The sequence below is a fragment of the Psammomys obesus genome, unplaced genomic scaffold, assembly GCF_907164565.1.
Source record: "Psammomys obesus unplaced genomic scaffold, mPsaObe1.curated_primary_1811, whole genome shotgun sequence".
NCBI classification, from domain to species: Eukaryota; Metazoa; Chordata; class Mammalia; order Rodentia; family Muridae; genus Psammomys; species Psammomys obesus.
The window spans coordinates 24,864,487-24,879,704 of record NW_026592510.1 but is presented as its reverse complement, the minus strand read 5'-3'; the positions used below and the strand labels follow the sequence as shown (position 1 = coordinate 24,879,704).

The window sequence follows — 15,218 nt, the reverse complement described above, 5'->3', positions numbered from 1 at the left end:
TCAGGTCTCATCAGGAGTGGCTGCATTGTCTTTCTCTGTGGTCTGGTAAGGCTGCTCCCCCCTCAGGGGGAGGTGATCAAAGAGCAGGCCAATCAGTTCATGTCAGAGACAGTCCCTGTTCCTATTACTATGGAACCCACTTGGACACTGAACTGCCATGGGCTATATCTGTGCAGGGGTTCTAGGTTATCTCTATGCATGGTACTTGGTTGGAGTATCAGTCTCAGGAAAGACCCCTGTGCTCATATTTTTTGGTTCTGTTGCTCTCCTTGTAGAGCTCCTGTCTTCTCCAGATCTTAGTATTTCCCACTTCTTTCCTAAGATTCCCTGCACTCTGCCCAAAGGTTGGCCATGAGTCTCAGCATCTGCTTTGATAGTCTGCAGGGCAGAGCCTTTCAGAGGCCCTCTGTGGGAGGCTCCTAACTTGTTTCCTGTTTTCTCCTTCTTCTGATGTCCATCCTCTTTGCCTTTCTGGGTAGGGATTGAGCATTTTAGCCAGAGAAAGATCCTGCCTCAAAAACATAAGGTGGCTAAAGAAACCACCGTATGTTTTTGAGGCAGGATCTTTCACTGAACCTGAGTTCACTGATTGAGGTAGGCCAGCTGTCCAGGGAGCTCCAGGGGTTGGTCTGCCTGTTTCTGCCTCCCAAGTACTGGGATTTCAGGTGCTTGCTGCAATGCCAGCTTTTTATGCCAGTGCCAGGGGTCTGAACTCAGGTCCTCATGATTGCATGACAAGCATTTTGCTGACTGAATTATCTCTCTAGCTCCACAAGCAGTTTTCTAAAGATCCCCTTTCCACTAAACTTTGTGGTGTGCATATTTTCCTGTTAAATAGGCCGTGGAAGCTTTGAAGCCACTGGTAGGCTTCAGAGAGCTAAAGAGTTTTTATAAGGAAGACACCTACAGGAGGCAATGGCTGCCTTGGATCCTGCTTCCTTCCAGTATCAACATCTTAGCTCCCTTTCATGGGTCCCCTTATCCTATTAGGTATGAGCAGGCAAGTGGTAGACCCTGCTCCTAGGTTCCTAGTGGCAGATAAGGGGGATGTGTGCTATTAGAGCTGAGACCTAGGGCTGGAGAGATGGCTCGGTGATTTAGAGTGAATACTGTTCTTGCAGATGACCAGAGGTCACTTTCCCAGCACCCGTTTGAGGTGACACTCCAGCTTCAGGGGCTCTCACCCTGCACATTCCCACACAAAGACATTCCATAGACACACAACTAGAAATTAGAAGAAGCAAGGCCTGGGTGGGGAGGGGGTGTTGTAAGAAGGGCAGAGTACTGAGCAGACCTTTCTAGAACAATGGCGACCCTAGCTCTCTGATTCTCTGGTCCTCCTCTTCCCATACCCCTTCCTTCTAGTGATTCTCTGTTACTTTCCCAGAGTTGGTTGCTATGGGTAGGTCATGGAAAACTGTGTCTGAAGGCTTTATAGCCAAGGCATAGCTTATTTCTGGGTTAGACTTGGGGTGGAGGGAGGGAGGCTCCTGGGCAGATGCCTTCCCTCTCCCTGAGAGTCAGGGGTATCTGAATGGTTTAGGAAACTGTCTTAGTTGAGGATTGTTTAGACCCCAGAACATACGCAGCCCATCCCCCAGCTCCTCAGTTTTATTAAAGGTTAGCTGAAAGTATTGCGCTGGAGATTTCTAACTTGTGAGGAGTAAAAGTCTAATGGGAGAGGGTTGGCTGGGTATCCCTTTATTCTGGGCTCTGATGGGAGCAGAGTACCAGTGCCCTTGCCAGCCAGCAGGCCTTGCAATCTGGAGGCTGAGGTGTCTTTGGATGAGGGATGTGGAAGGTGGAAGGCAGGGAAAATGAGCCTCTCCTTGGCTCGGTGTGAAGCCTGTGACTATGGTCTCATCAGAAGGGTCTGGAGGGTAGGCTTGGGACACAACAGGCTGGAATACTCCAGTTCTTGGGAAGTAGAAAAAACATTATTTACAAGGAATATATTAAAAAATACACTCGAGAAAGAAGCTCCCATGCAGGTGAGCACTGCCTCATCATTCTCTCATGGCGTCAAGAGTCCAAGGAGAAAGCCAACCCCACTGGTCACTGCTCCTCAAGGATGGGGGCGCCTCAGAGATGGAGTCTCTGCTTGCAAGGGTTGGTTGCTTGTAGGTCTGTCTTTTGAGTGTTGGCTTTTGGAGGAAGCAGCCAGGCTGTCCTGGCTTAGGGGGCATAGGAGCTGGCGTGCCCCTGCAGGGCCCAGGATCGTTTCCAAAGGACCTCGGCATCTGCCCAAGTTCTGGCCGAGATGGAAATGGGCAGCTCTCCAAGTGGCGAATGCTTCCTCAGGACAGAGAGGATGTGCTTAGCCTTTTGGTCCCAAGTTCTATGAGGTGAAAAGGAGGCATGTCAGAGCATAGACACTGGCACCGTGGAGGAGAACCAGAGAAGTGGGAGATGGGGCCTTGCTTTGGGCTCAGTTTGGGGAAGCTGCTGCCTGGTGCTCCGGAGTTCTTGCTGGAGGCATAGTGGAGTTGAAGGGTATGATCTCATGCATTCTCAGGGGTGTGTTACGGGGGCAGTCCACACGTGTGTGCGCTTGCAGGCGTGACTTCTCCTGAACCCTTAGCGGTCTGTCTGTCTGTCTGTCTGTCTGAGCATATCTGTTACGGGAGTGCACACACGTGCACTTGCATGTGGAGTTCAGAGAACAGCCTTAGACATCTGGAGGCCTCTTCTACTTTCTGTTGGAGACAGGGTCCGCCACTGGCCCGGAACCTTGCCACAAAGCTAAGCTAGCAAACTTACATGGTCTGTCTCTCTCCCATTACACCGCAGCTGGGATTTCCAAGTGCAAGCCATGACACCCAAGTGCAGCTTGTTTTTTTTTTTTTTTTTTTAAATGGGTTTAGGCCCTCCTGCTTATAAGCCACTGCTCTACTTCCCAGCTCTCTTAGGTATATTAGAACAGTGGCTGTTCATGATGCACCTTTATAGGATGGCCTTAAGATTAATGATTCTTCTGCAGTTTTCCTGGGTGGCGTCATCAGCAAAGATTTGGCATGCACACGTATGTGTGGGGGGTGTTGGGTGGGCAGGTTTATTTAATTTTTTTATTTTTTGAGACAGACTTGCTATGCATCTCTAGCTGGCCTGGAACCAGCTATGTAGACTAGGTTCACCTTAAACCTTGTAACGCCACCTCCTAAGTGCGGGGGTGACAGACCTGGTTCACTCTCCCCCTTTATGTGAAGAAGATGCTAGGGGCCTGTGTCCATTATGGGCAGGGGAGATGCTGGGCCCCTGGGCTGGGTGCCAAGCACCAGGCAGGGGTGGGCTCACCTCTTACAGTCTCTGAGCCACTTGCAGGTCATAGTCACTGTCAGAGGAATTGTCAGGCTGGGTGGAAGAGCGGTGCAGGGCCCCTTCCAGAGCTAGAGAGAAAAGAATGCCTATTAAAGAGGTCCTGGAGGCTACACAAGGCCCCAGGAGCAGAGTGGGTTGCAAGATCACAGAGGCTTTCTGAGTTGGTGACATCCATGTATCAGTTTTGATCAGGCTGGCCAAGTGTTCGCTAATGATGCTAAACTCCAGGCCCCCTGGGACTTAATTGTGAGTGACTGTAGGAGCCAAGTATTGGAGGCTCCTGTGGACCACTTAATGGCTCCGTCCTGGCTTAGTGAGATCTGAGGGCCTCATTTATCATCTAGCCCCTCAAGGCCTGCAGGCAAACAGGCCTATTAGGTCACAGCAAGGCTGGGGTTAATGGCATCCATCCAACTGCATTCTTCTCTCTAGATGAGTGTTTCAAGGTCTCCAAGGGACAGCAGAGATGAATCCTATGAAGGCCGCATTCCTGCCACTTCCCTGCTGGGGCCAGCTGTCAAGCAGGCAGTTTCATCCTCCACCCCCTGGAGCCTCCCTTTCCTTCTTTGGAAAAGCACAAAACTTCAAGGTCAGCAGCCAGCATGTGTGCCCCTCCTCCTGCCCAGCAGCCCCCTGCTGCTCACCTGGATAAGCAGACAGGTTGGAGTTCCTGGGAGGTTGGCTATAGTCATTGTCCACGTGAAGGGATGTTGGGTTTTCGACCTGGGACCGTACAGTTGCTGTGTGGCTTCGATGGAAAGACACTAAGCAGACACAGGAGGCCAGTGGCATTGTTAGAATCGATGTGCTTTCTGCCCAAAGCAAGGTCCCTTAGCTTAGCTTCCTGCTTCCATTAGGTCATGGGAGAGGGAAGGTACATTTCCCCTTCCTTTCTCTCTGCAGAGATTCATGGCAGCGGGGATCAGCCTCAGATTTACAGAGCAGTCTGATTGGCCAGGTGAGGCCTGCAGTTGCTCTGTCAGACCTCACGCTTTTACCCAGCGGGCAGCTGGAACACAGGTGCTAGGGAGATGTACATCATACCCACCAGGAGCTGAGGGCCTTTATGTTTTTAAACAAACACAACAGAGAACCTTCTAGAAAGAGCCTGGGCATAGAAAAGGGAGAGAAACAGAGCGTGTGCTGCCATCCATTAGTGTAGCTCTGAATGTGGCTAGGAGAGAGAATGAGGGCTAGGGGAGGGGGAGGGCTGGCAGGATCAGGGAATTCTAAAACTGGCCCTCTGAAGTTGTCCTGTGCTAAAACTACCTGGGCCCATCCTTTGTCATGCCTTCCTGCCTTGAAGAGGAGCCGTACGGAAGGTTCTGATAAGTCCTGAAGAACTGCATAGCTTTGCTTAGCCCTGTTTGACGGTGGGTCATCAAGTTGGGGAAGGCTACCCTGGGGGGCGGGGATGAGGGCTGTGGGGACCTCTGCTTAAGTCAACCACAAGGCAAGAGACAGCAGAGATACCATGGTGTCTGGGGCTCAAGAGGCCAAAGGCATGGAGCCACTTGCCCCTAGAAGAAGCCTCAGCCTTCTCTGGTGTGGGGACATCTGTTGGCCACAGTCACACCTTAGTGAAATGTGGTGGAGATCTGAGGCTGTAGCAGCCGCTGCTTTGCTGTGATCAGCAGAGACCTTGACTCTGCCTCAGTGGCCTGAGTCCTGGGGCTGAGGAACACCCATCTCTGGGGACACTTACTGCTCTGGTTCACTCCTGTGGGACCAATCCACTGATGTTGCTTCTTCTGCCGGACTAGACAACAGACAGGAAGCTCGTGAGACCAGATGGTGGCAAAGGAGAGGAGGGGTGGGGAGGAAGGGGAGGCACAGATACCCTGAAGGCAGGACTGATGGGGGCCACAGCTCCAGGCCTTCTGCTGCCTCATTTCCTAACTGACTGGGGGTGGGGAATTGAAGCCTTTGGGACCTGCAGAAATGATCACAGGGTTTATTTAGAACCATAAAGGATAACCCCAGAGGGCAGGAAGGCCCCAAAACTGCTGCTCTGTTCTTTCATTGCCTGTGGGCAATTTCTCTAAGGTCTGCAAGAGCAGGCAGGCAAACTTCCTCATTCATAAAGTATCCACCTGTCCATTTAATAAACGGGGAAACCGAGGCTCAAATGAAGGCAGCAGTACAGTCAGTGTCTTTGGTAGCTGTAGAGTTGGTCTTGGGCCACATCTTGTGATATCAAAGGTTGTGCTGATGTCATGCAGCCATGGCCTTTGCCAAATCCAGACAAGGGAGAATCAGAGGGTACACTTTGTCCTGACTTTCTAATACTGTAGGTAGAAATGGCCAGTGGGCAGCAGAGGGATTTGGGTGGTAAGGAAAGAAGGCTTGGGGTTTGGCACCTACACTTCTTCACCAGCTTCTTGTAGACCAGAGGCCCACACATGACCAGCAGCACCAGCAGGAGTATAAGAGACAGGATGATGCTTGCCACGGTGCCTGGAGCCATGCCTTTTGGGTTTGGATCTTGGCCTGGACAAGGGGAGTCTTAAATGAGTCCCAGCCCTAGGGAGTGACTCAGAGGGCAGTGACTGCCTGATTTCCCTGGTACCGTGGCACCTCTTACCCACACACCAGTTTGTTCAGAGGGGAGTTGTCTGTTTGGCCGTCTCTCTGGCCCTCTCTAAGAATCTTTGCTATCCATTCGTTTGTCTCCTTCAGTGAGCATTCAGATACGATTTGCCATTCTTGTTATCAGGTGTTAACTTTCTATCTTTACTACTTAGGCTAATCAACTTCCCATTATCTACATCAGGAAGATGACCATACAGGACCTCATATCAAGAGCCAGCCAGCCTTCTGTTCATTCAATCAGCGATCTGTCATCCATCCATCCATCCATCCATCCATCCATCCAAGTCATCTATTCACCCACACATCTATCTGCTTGTTATCTATCAACTGTCTATCCATCCACCTAACCACTGACCCATCAATTCATCTGATTGTGAAGTCATCTGTCTATCTATCTATCTATCTATCTATCTATCTATCTATCTATCTATCTATCTATCTATCTCTTTATCCACTGACCCATCCATCTGTTAATATAATCATCTGTCTACTCATCCATCCATCCATCCATCCATCCATCCATCCATCCATCCATCCATCCACCCACCTCCCATTCCTTTCACCTATCCATGTATCCATCTTCTTTTACCCATTAATTAATTACCATTCATATAGTAAAATATGTTCCATCCAGCCCTGATTTTGGAGCTTGCATCCTGGGAGAACAGGAGACAGAAGGCGAGGGAGAGCTCTGACATCTGCCAGCGGCCTGTCAATGATCCGCATGGGTCTTGCCTGTTCTACCCATCACTGCTCTCTGATCCTTGAACCCTGTTTACTGTCCCCTTTCCAGGACTTTTATCTACCTTTCAGATCTGTTCTTTAGAGATATGCTCACTGACTAGGCCTCAGAGGAAAAGTCTTTAACAGCCCTCCACCCACTGAGGGCCACAGTCAACTCACATGTGACGAACACCCTCTTGCAGTTGTTTTTTTTCTGAAGCTGGTAACACTGAGATAGCTTCTCCCGGGCGCAGAGGAGCCCAGCGGAGGTCCTGTCAGCATCCAGCACGTGGAAGGAGATGAGGCCGCCACACTGCTGCTCCTGACATAGCTCTTCCCACCGTGCCCGACCCCTGGCCGCAGAACTGTCGCACAGGACGGCCCACTGTGATCCTTGGCGCACCTCAGCGATTCCCTCACACACACTGCTGCCACCCACCAGGCGGCTCTGAACCTTGGGCTGGAAATCTGCAGAGGGGAAGTGATGATGAGGCAGTAGGCTTGACCTGGGACCCTTGGCAGTGCTGAGCACTCCAGGGTAGGTGCTGTCCTCCTCAACAGCCCTCCTAACATCCTTTCCAGTACTTCCCCAACCAATCTCTGGTCCCTGGACCTCTGGGTGGCTGGTGGTGGCTATCTCAAGACATCAATGGCAAAGGAGCTGGTAGGGCAGCCATGCCTTCTTACTCTCTTGATATTCCTTGGAAAGAGGGAGGGCTTTTTAGAAGGAAAAAAACTGAGGCCTGAAGATGGAAAAAGCTGGTGTACTTCACTGGTAGGACAGAACCCAGGAATTTTGCTGCCTGGGCCTGCAACCCTGTGGATTAGGCTTTTGCAATGAGGTCGGGTACCTAGAAACAGGTATTCATGCCTGCTAATCAGGGTGGGGCTTGGGAATCTGTGGCAGAAGCTACTATGCTTGATTTAGAGTCAATAGTGAGCTCACCAGCTATGGCTAGTTTCCATGGCAACACCCACCTTCAAAGCCCTAGTGAATCTTCTACTTAGAAGAAACTTCAAAGCAAGGCCTTGGGCCTGGCTTTACAGGTTGTAGCCTGCATAAGAGCTTGAGGGTTCATAGCTGAAGAGTAGGTGGGGCTGAAGCCAGCCGTGAGCCTCTCATGTGGCCCAGAGAATCTTGGGGCTGCTTCTGCCCGGAAGATGAATTTATATGAGGTCTCCGATGGAGTAGGCTGTCCTGCTTGTAGAGCTTATAGTTCAGAGCCATGCATCCTATATTTGTGTAGGAATCCTGGGGACCTGCTGAAACCAGCAGGGGTTAGGAGTGTGGAGAGGGGTGAGACTGTCTCCAGGTGACACTGATGCTGCCTGTCTAGGACCACACCTTGAGTAGTACAGGCTTAGAAAATGGGTTCTGAATTGACACTGCTTGAGGGCAAATCTCAGCTAGTACTCTGTGATACTGAGGGGAAGTTGAGCTTCTCTGAGTCCTGGCTTCCCCATCGAAGAAGAGGGTAATAATACTCTTCCCCTTCCCCCCAACTCTCTAAAACCAAGGATGTCAGCACCAAGTAGTGTGCTGGGAGCAGAACCAAGAATGCACCTGGGCACTTGCAGTGATGTGGACCCTCTCTTTCCAGGCTTGGTGGTTATTCTGTCTTGCTTTGAACTGTGCTTTCTTCCAGTCTGTACTGATTCTGGTTTGGCCCCATAAAGTCCCACACTTTCCCTCTCTCTTTTCTTCAGCTACATCAGTCCTGCTCAGGGCCCATACAGAGCATCCTTTTAGGGGCTGCCTCTATAGCTGTGCTTTGAGCCAGGCCTTAGGGACACCCCCCCCCCCCACACACACACCTTACCATCCCTCCAGCCTCCTTTCTGAAGATTTGAAAACTTCCCATTGGCAAAGGCTACCCCTCTAATTGCCCCCAGGCCTTTCCGCATGCCTCAGTTTCCTTTTCTCCTCTTCCTGCTGGGATCCCAGCTGCCTTCACTTCTCCAGATGGTAGCTCCTTTGGCCTGAGCAGGAGTTGCTTTGTAGATGCCTGAGACACTACCTCATCTAACTTGTCCTGTCTTTTAGAGGCCATGGGCTCAGGCCTTCACTTCCTTTTATCCCTATTGGCCCTCTCATAAAACTTGAGCATCTGATCAGGGGGCCCCATGTCCTCACTCTAAGGCAACAGATGGCTTACCGGAGCAGATGATTTCGAGTGCCTGACCACCCTCCTGGGGCATCGTTTTCTGGAAGCACTTTTGCAGTGAGGAACAGCTCGAGTTCTGGGCCTCCCATCGAATTGGCAAGGGCCTGAGTTCACTCAGTTCTCCAGGAGCTGCTGTTCCTGCTGCCTCCGGCCCCGACAGATGTGTCAAGAAAGATCCACACTGTAGAGCATTACAGATGAGGTTCCCCAGGCCCAGGGGCCTGTCCTTGGCTTTGTAGAGGATGGAGCCACCCCGGCTGCCATTGTAGAATTCCACCACACCTGCGCACCTCAGGTCCTCGTGACCTGGCACCAGCTGCAATCTGGGAGGAGCTAGAAGCGGAAGGCATGCCTGAGTGTGGATAACTCCCAGAATGCCTTGTTGCTGAGCCCCAACAGATGGATGCTTGGGAGGTGAGGGTCCCAAACGTTGCATAGGACACACCTGAATCTTTTCTACTAAAATTTAGTTGTAAGGAGGCCTCCTCTTGGCTGTTGTTTGTTTTGGTGATTCAATGAATTTAATTAGGGCTTATTTACAGAAACATGGGCACCTTAGCAGTGGCTACAGCACTGAATAAAATGTCTCTCTGCACCCCCACTAACTGCCTATATTTCCTCAGGGAGGGGAAAGGTCTCATGAATCCCTCCTCCCTCCATTAAAGAGTGTTGATGGGCCTAATCTTGTGCAGGTAACCACAGCTCCTCAGAGTTCGAGAGTGCAGGGTGCATCAGTCCTTTCTCTCTCCTTCCCTCCATAATGCCCGAGAACCCTCTTACCTGTGGGCTCCGGAATGGTGGTGGGTGGGGTGGTTGTGGGTGGAGGTGTTGTCTTCTGGGGCTCTGCAGTGAAACACACAGACAAGGGCGGGAAGTGGGGAGTGGAGGGAAGGAGGGGAGCTGGGGGTGGCAACGTCAAACCCTGGGCTCTTGCCCTTAGTGCCACTTGTCAATAAGCTGACTTGACCCCTACATCTCCAATGCTGCCTCTCAACTCCCTGGGAAGTGGCAGTCCCCCACATCACAGACAGGAAACTGGAGGCTCAAAGGACAGCTAAGGGTGGCATTTGGCAGAGCCAGGTCCTGCTTTTCAATCCTGCCAGATGGATGCAGTACCCTTTGGCTTACCCGAGCCAGCCAGTCCCCTCACCTGTCTGTGGTTAGGGCACTGTAACTGTGAAGCCCCTTCCCATCCAGGACTCAGTCACATAGCATCACCCACCTTGGCAGATCAGGCTCAGGGGAAGACACCTGGCTGGTGGATTTTTGCTGCAGTTGGAGAAAGACAACAGGGGTCCATGGCAGATGACCTGTTTCTGGGGTGTGCTCGAGAAAAAGAAACTGCCGAGGGCCAAGGGATCACCACATCCCAGCTGCTTGCACACTACAGAGGCCTCATGGGGTTTTCTCCAGCGGTCCTGGCTCCACTGCCAACTGGAACTGCACACGGTATACCTCAGGTTTGCTTGCTGGAGCGACAGTTGACCTTGACACTTGGAGTTGGAGCCACTTAGTGTCACCTGGTGATCTGGGGGTCAAAAGAGGTAATGGGAGATATCAAGGGATGGAGGAAGAGCTCAGCTCTTCTTCTTCTCCCCCCTTTTAGGGCATGACAGAGGCTTCTTAGAACCCCAGGCAGGCACTGTGTTGGCCCATGCTGTGGCTCACGTTTCGAGCTAGAGGAAACCTTGGGGCCGTAGACAGGATGTTTCCAGTACCTTCTATCCAACAAAATCCCCTCAAACTTGGAAGTTTTTTTCAATAGGCCTGAGGAGTTGCCTGATGTCTGTCTGGTGTCTCTGTGTGTGTGCATGCAGATGTGTGTTTGAATGTGTGCATATGTGTGTCAGGGTTGGGGTCAATCTTGAGTGTCCTTCCTCAGGAGCTAGCTGTCCATCTTTTTTGACACATGGTCTCTCACTAGGACTTGGACTTACCATTTTAGCTAGGCCTGCTGGCCAGGAAGCCCTAGGGATCTGCCCATCTCTTCCTCCTAGCACAGGACTACAAGGTGCCAACATGCCCTGCTTTTTTTTTTTTTTTTTTTAATGCATGGTTTCTCTGTGTAGCCCTGGCTGTCCTGGGATTCACTCTGTAGACCAAGCTGGCCTCAAACTCACAGAGATATGCTTGCCTCTGCTTCTGAGCGCTGGGACTAAAGGTGTATACCATCACCTTGTGGTTTTGTTGTTTTTTTTTTTTAATGTGGGCTCTGAGGATTGAACTCAGGTCCTCGTGTTCAAGCACTTTACTGGACTGAGCCATCTCCCCAGCTCTTTCTCCCAAGTTCTTTTTGTCTTAGCTTTTAAAATCAGTTGTATCATCTGGGTGTGGTGGTACATGTCTGCAAGCCCAGGGCCTTGGCAGTGGAGGAAGAAGTAGGAGTTTAAGGTCATCCTCAGCTCTATACCAAGCTCAGCTCTATACCGAGCTTGAGGATAGCCTGCGGTAGGGAGACAAAACAAAACAAAACAAAACAAAACATCAAAACTCAATTTCATAGAGGCACGATTTTCACCCAGTGAAATACACTCATTTTAAGGGTTCTGTCTGGTGGGAGTTGACAAACATCTACAAGCACATTCTGTGATCTAGATACAGAGCCTGTCCATCATCTGGACACTTCCGGCGTGTTCCTCAACAGCCAGTTCATTTCCCTAGCTCCAGCCTCAGGCAAGGACTGCCCTGCTTTCTGCCGTGAGAGATTAGTCCTCACTCCTCTCCAGGCTCACATAATTGAATTGAATCACAGAGCATCGTTTGCTATGGCCTCTTGCCCTCTACATATATTTGAGGTTTATGTGTGTTCCTGCGTAGATCAGTAGTTTGTGCACCCCCTATTTTTAAACTTCAGAATAATATTTTATTCTGTGTGAATTTCCCCCATTTCTTTTCTATGTGTCATGTGGGTTGTTTGGGGATTTGCCGCCCATGTATCAAACTGTTTATAAATTTACATGCGCAGGCAGGCGTGTGGGCTCACATTTCCATTTCTCTTGAGTAAACACCTTACAGTGAAATTCCTAGGCAGGGATTATAGGCAGGTTTGCTGCTTTGTGAGTTTACAAAGCTCCACAATGGGGAGAGGAATAGATAATATAGATAATATATAGAGGTGCCCCTCACTGCCCATGGAAAGAAGCTTCTAGGACCCCTGCAGTTGTTAGAATCCACAGATGCTTAAGTTCCTCCCATAAAATGGTCTAGGACCAGGCGAGGTGACACATGCCTATCATCCTAGCACCCAAGTGAATGAAAGATGAAGGATCATGAGTTCAAAGTCACTCTCAGTGTGTTTGAGGCCAGTCTGGGCCACACACCTCTCCAACTAACTAACTAACTAACTAACTAACTAACTAACTAACTAACTAACTAACTAAGTAGCAAACAAGCCAGTCCCCACCCCTTCAAAATGGGATGGGGCAGGAGATGTAGCTCAGCGCTAGAGTATGTGTTTAATATACTCAAGGCCCTGAGTTCCACCCCCAACCCTACAACAAGCCAGATGGCCAAGTGTCTGCATCTGACCTCCACACATCCTTTGTACGTACGCTGTCCCCTCGAGGTTTTTCAGAATTCTAACACAATGCAAAACTACGTACATGGTTGTGATTCTGTACTGTTTAGGGACCTCAACAAGAAAGGCATCCAGGAGAGGTAGGCCTAGCTGCATTTTTTTATGTGGTGCGTGTGCGTGCTGTCCCTCAGGCACTGTCCGAATTTTTTGAGACAGTATTTCCCAGTGGCCTGGAGCTTAATAGGCTAAGCTGGCCAGTGAGTCTCAGGGGCCTGCTTGCCTTCGCCTCCACAGTATATGGAATACAGGGGCATGCCACGATGTCTGGATTTTTTTTTTTTCTCTCAAGTTCTGAGATCAACTCAGGTCCGCATGCTTGCAAGGCAAGCATTTTACACACTGAGCCATCTCCGCAAATCCTGTCCTCATCTTTCATCTTCTCTTGGTTGAAGCCACAAATAGTGTGTTCTGTGTCTCTCTCTCTGTGTCTCTGTGTCTTTGTGTCTGTCTGTCTGTTTCTCTGTCTCTCTCTGTGTGTGAGGATATGTAAAACGAGTAAACAGAACAGATGAGAAGAGACACAAATGAAAGCAGCAGCAGTTCTTGTCATAGGAAGCTTTGAGCTGAGCAGAGGTATTACTCATTCAAGACACACATTTAAAAATGAAAAGACTTTCCCAGACACTTCCTTGGCTTAGGGCTACTGCCTCTTCTTTCCTGCCCATGGGGATGTGTAAAGCACAGAGAGCAGGGCCGTGGCTGACTGAGGTCACCGGGCTAGCTGGGTGCCGAGGACTGGTCCTACATCTAACCATTGCAGATACTTCATGGGCTCCTGGCTTGGTGAGCACCCCAAAAGTCCCCCAAAGGGAGAGATTTTCTTCTCCGTAGGTGGGCAAGCGAGGCTCAGACAGCAAGTGACTTATTAGAACCTGATCTGGGGCATCCTCTCTCTCCAGAGAAACTCAGCACAGTGTTATCCAGGTTAATGTGGCGATGGGACTGTGGTGCAATGAATATGGAGACTGTCAACTTAAAAGATGTTTAGGGCTGGGAGCGTAGCTCAGTGTAGAGCACTCGCCTCGCACGTGCAAGGCCTGGGGTTCACGCCTGGCATGGAGAACTAAATCAACAGTTTTGTACTGCAGACTTCTCAGAGCCTCACTAAGCCGGTGCACACGGTCGGTCTCCAGGAGGAGATGCCGTGTGGCCCCACCCTTTGGGAAACAGCGGCTTCTAAGACTGAGGTGGAGGCCCTCTGCTCTCTGCAATCTGACACAACCTTTCTCACAGCCTATCTGCAAGTGTCCATGACGGAGGACCAGAGAGGAAGCAAGGCTTTGTGAGGTACATTTGTGGGTGGGTATGTTTCCTGCCCACAGAATGGGGTGGGGGGCGCGCTAGCTAGAATTCGTGTGCTTCACAGGGCAACACATGTACGCGTGCTGGCACGGCTGATGTCTTTGTGTTTGCAGGAGGTGGAGTTTGCATTGCTGGAGGAGGCAGCTTTCTTTTCAACAGGCAGGTCCTCTTAGAGCCCACAAAGCCGGCTGTCTTGCTCCCTCCCTGCCTCACGTCCCTTCTCACGATCTTCCTTACCTGGGTCATTCCTCCAGGACTGTCCATGGCAGAAAGCGGCTGTGCAAGAGAGAGAAGCAGGTCACAATGTGAAGCCCCCATCCCTTGACCTCTGCTTCAAGGGGCAGCCGGGGCCTTGGCTGACTGTCCCATCTTCCTGTGATTTCCCCACCCCATCCCCCAACCCCATCAAGGACATGCCAGGGCGGGGATTTTCATGCTGGAGCCTAGAACCCAAAGCGGTTATAGAATCAATTTAGTGGGCTGCAGCCATCGATTCTCTCACTTTTTAAAATTTATTTTCTCAATGGATGTGCCAGTAGAATTGATTTTTCCTTAGTGCATGATCCTGTGAATGTTAACACATACCACATGCATGACCTCCATCGCAATCAAGATACACGCCAGCTTCGTCGCCCACAGGGACTCCTCACCCCGTCTGTCCCCATAGAGCAATGCAAGCATTCCTCTTCTTAGAAGGGAAACGGGACAGAATATAGAATGACGCACCAGGTTGGTACTGGGAGGGTTTGAGTTGATCGGAGGGGCAGTGTCGCTGAGGAGACGTCTCAGTCAGTAAAGCGTTTGTCTTTCAAGCATGAGGTCTTTTGTTCAATCCCAGAGCCCGTCTGTAAGAACCAGACAGTGTGCATGTTCCTGGGAGCTAGGGACAGGAAGACCCTGGCCTTGGCCTACTGGATAAGCTCCAGGCCCGTGAGAAGTATTGTCTCAAAAGTAAGGCCGGGGCTGGCGAGACAAGTCATCAGGGAAAGGTGCCCGCTGCCAAGCCTAGTGACCTGAATTCAATCCCTGGGACCCACGTGGGGGAAGGAATTGTTCTCAGATCCCACACACATGTGGTATGGCGTGTGCATGCACATGTAAGCACACAATATTTTTTTTTTCAGATAGCAATGCCAGGGGCTAGGAATGTAATTCAGTTTGTAGAATGCTTGCTTAGCATGCACAGGGCCCCAAGTTCTATCCCCAACACCTCATAATCAGATGGGTTGGTGTACTCTATAAGCCTGGGGAGGTGGAGGCAGAAGAATCAGGAGTCAAGGTCATCCTGTACTGTATAATTAGTTCAAAAAGAAAACAAGAAGAGGGAAAGAAAGAATAAGGAAGGAGGGAGGGAGGGAGAGAAGGAGAAAAGGAAGGAAGGAAGGAAGGAAGGAAGGAAGGAAGGAAGGAAGGAAGGAAGGAAGGAAGGAGAGATGTTATTCAGTAAGGTGGAAGGAGGGAACAGATTCCCAAAAGTTGTCTTTTTACTTTTGTCACACACACACACACACACACACACACACACACACACACACACACAC

General features: G+C 50.5%; 1 protein-coding gene and 1 long non-coding RNA gene across 2 annotated transcripts in view; one reads left to right on the top strand and one right to left on the bottom strand.

The window, feature by feature from the left end:
• Positions 1-2,259: 2,259 nt before the first annotated feature.
• The window catches only part of Cd5 (CD5 molecule), a 20,735-nt gene continuing 7,776 nt past the window's right edge, over positions 2,260-15,218 (bottom strand). The window contains exons 2-11 of the mRNA XM_055614253.1: positions 13,915-13,953; positions 10,021-10,326; positions 9,579-9,641; positions 8,790-9,131; positions 6,814-7,101; positions 5,683-5,808; positions 5,024-5,077; positions 3,963-4,082; positions 3,295-3,386; positions 2,260-2,338 (exon numbers count right to left, since the gene is read on the bottom strand). Of these exons, the coding sequence (XP_055470228.1) occupies positions 3,298-3,386; positions 3,963-4,082; positions 5,024-5,077; positions 5,683-5,808; positions 6,814-7,101; positions 8,790-9,131; positions 9,579-9,641; positions 10,021-10,326; positions 13,915-13,953 (1,427 nt within the window). The 3' untranslated portion in view covers positions 2,260-2,338; positions 3,295-3,297. The remainder of the gene's footprint in view (positions 2,339-3,294; positions 3,387-3,962; positions 4,083-5,023; positions 5,078-5,682; positions 5,809-6,813; positions 7,102-8,789; positions 9,132-9,578; positions 9,642-10,020; positions 10,327-13,914; positions 13,954-15,218) is intronic.
• The window catches only part of LOC129682025 (uncharacterized), a 36,677-nt gene continuing 25,228 nt past the window's right edge, over positions 3,770-15,218 (top strand). Inside the window, exon 1 of the long non-coding RNA XR_008720903.1 lies at positions 3,770-3,907. This is a non-coding gene — a long non-coding RNA (uncharacterized LOC129682025). The remainder of the gene's footprint in view (positions 3,908-15,218) is intronic.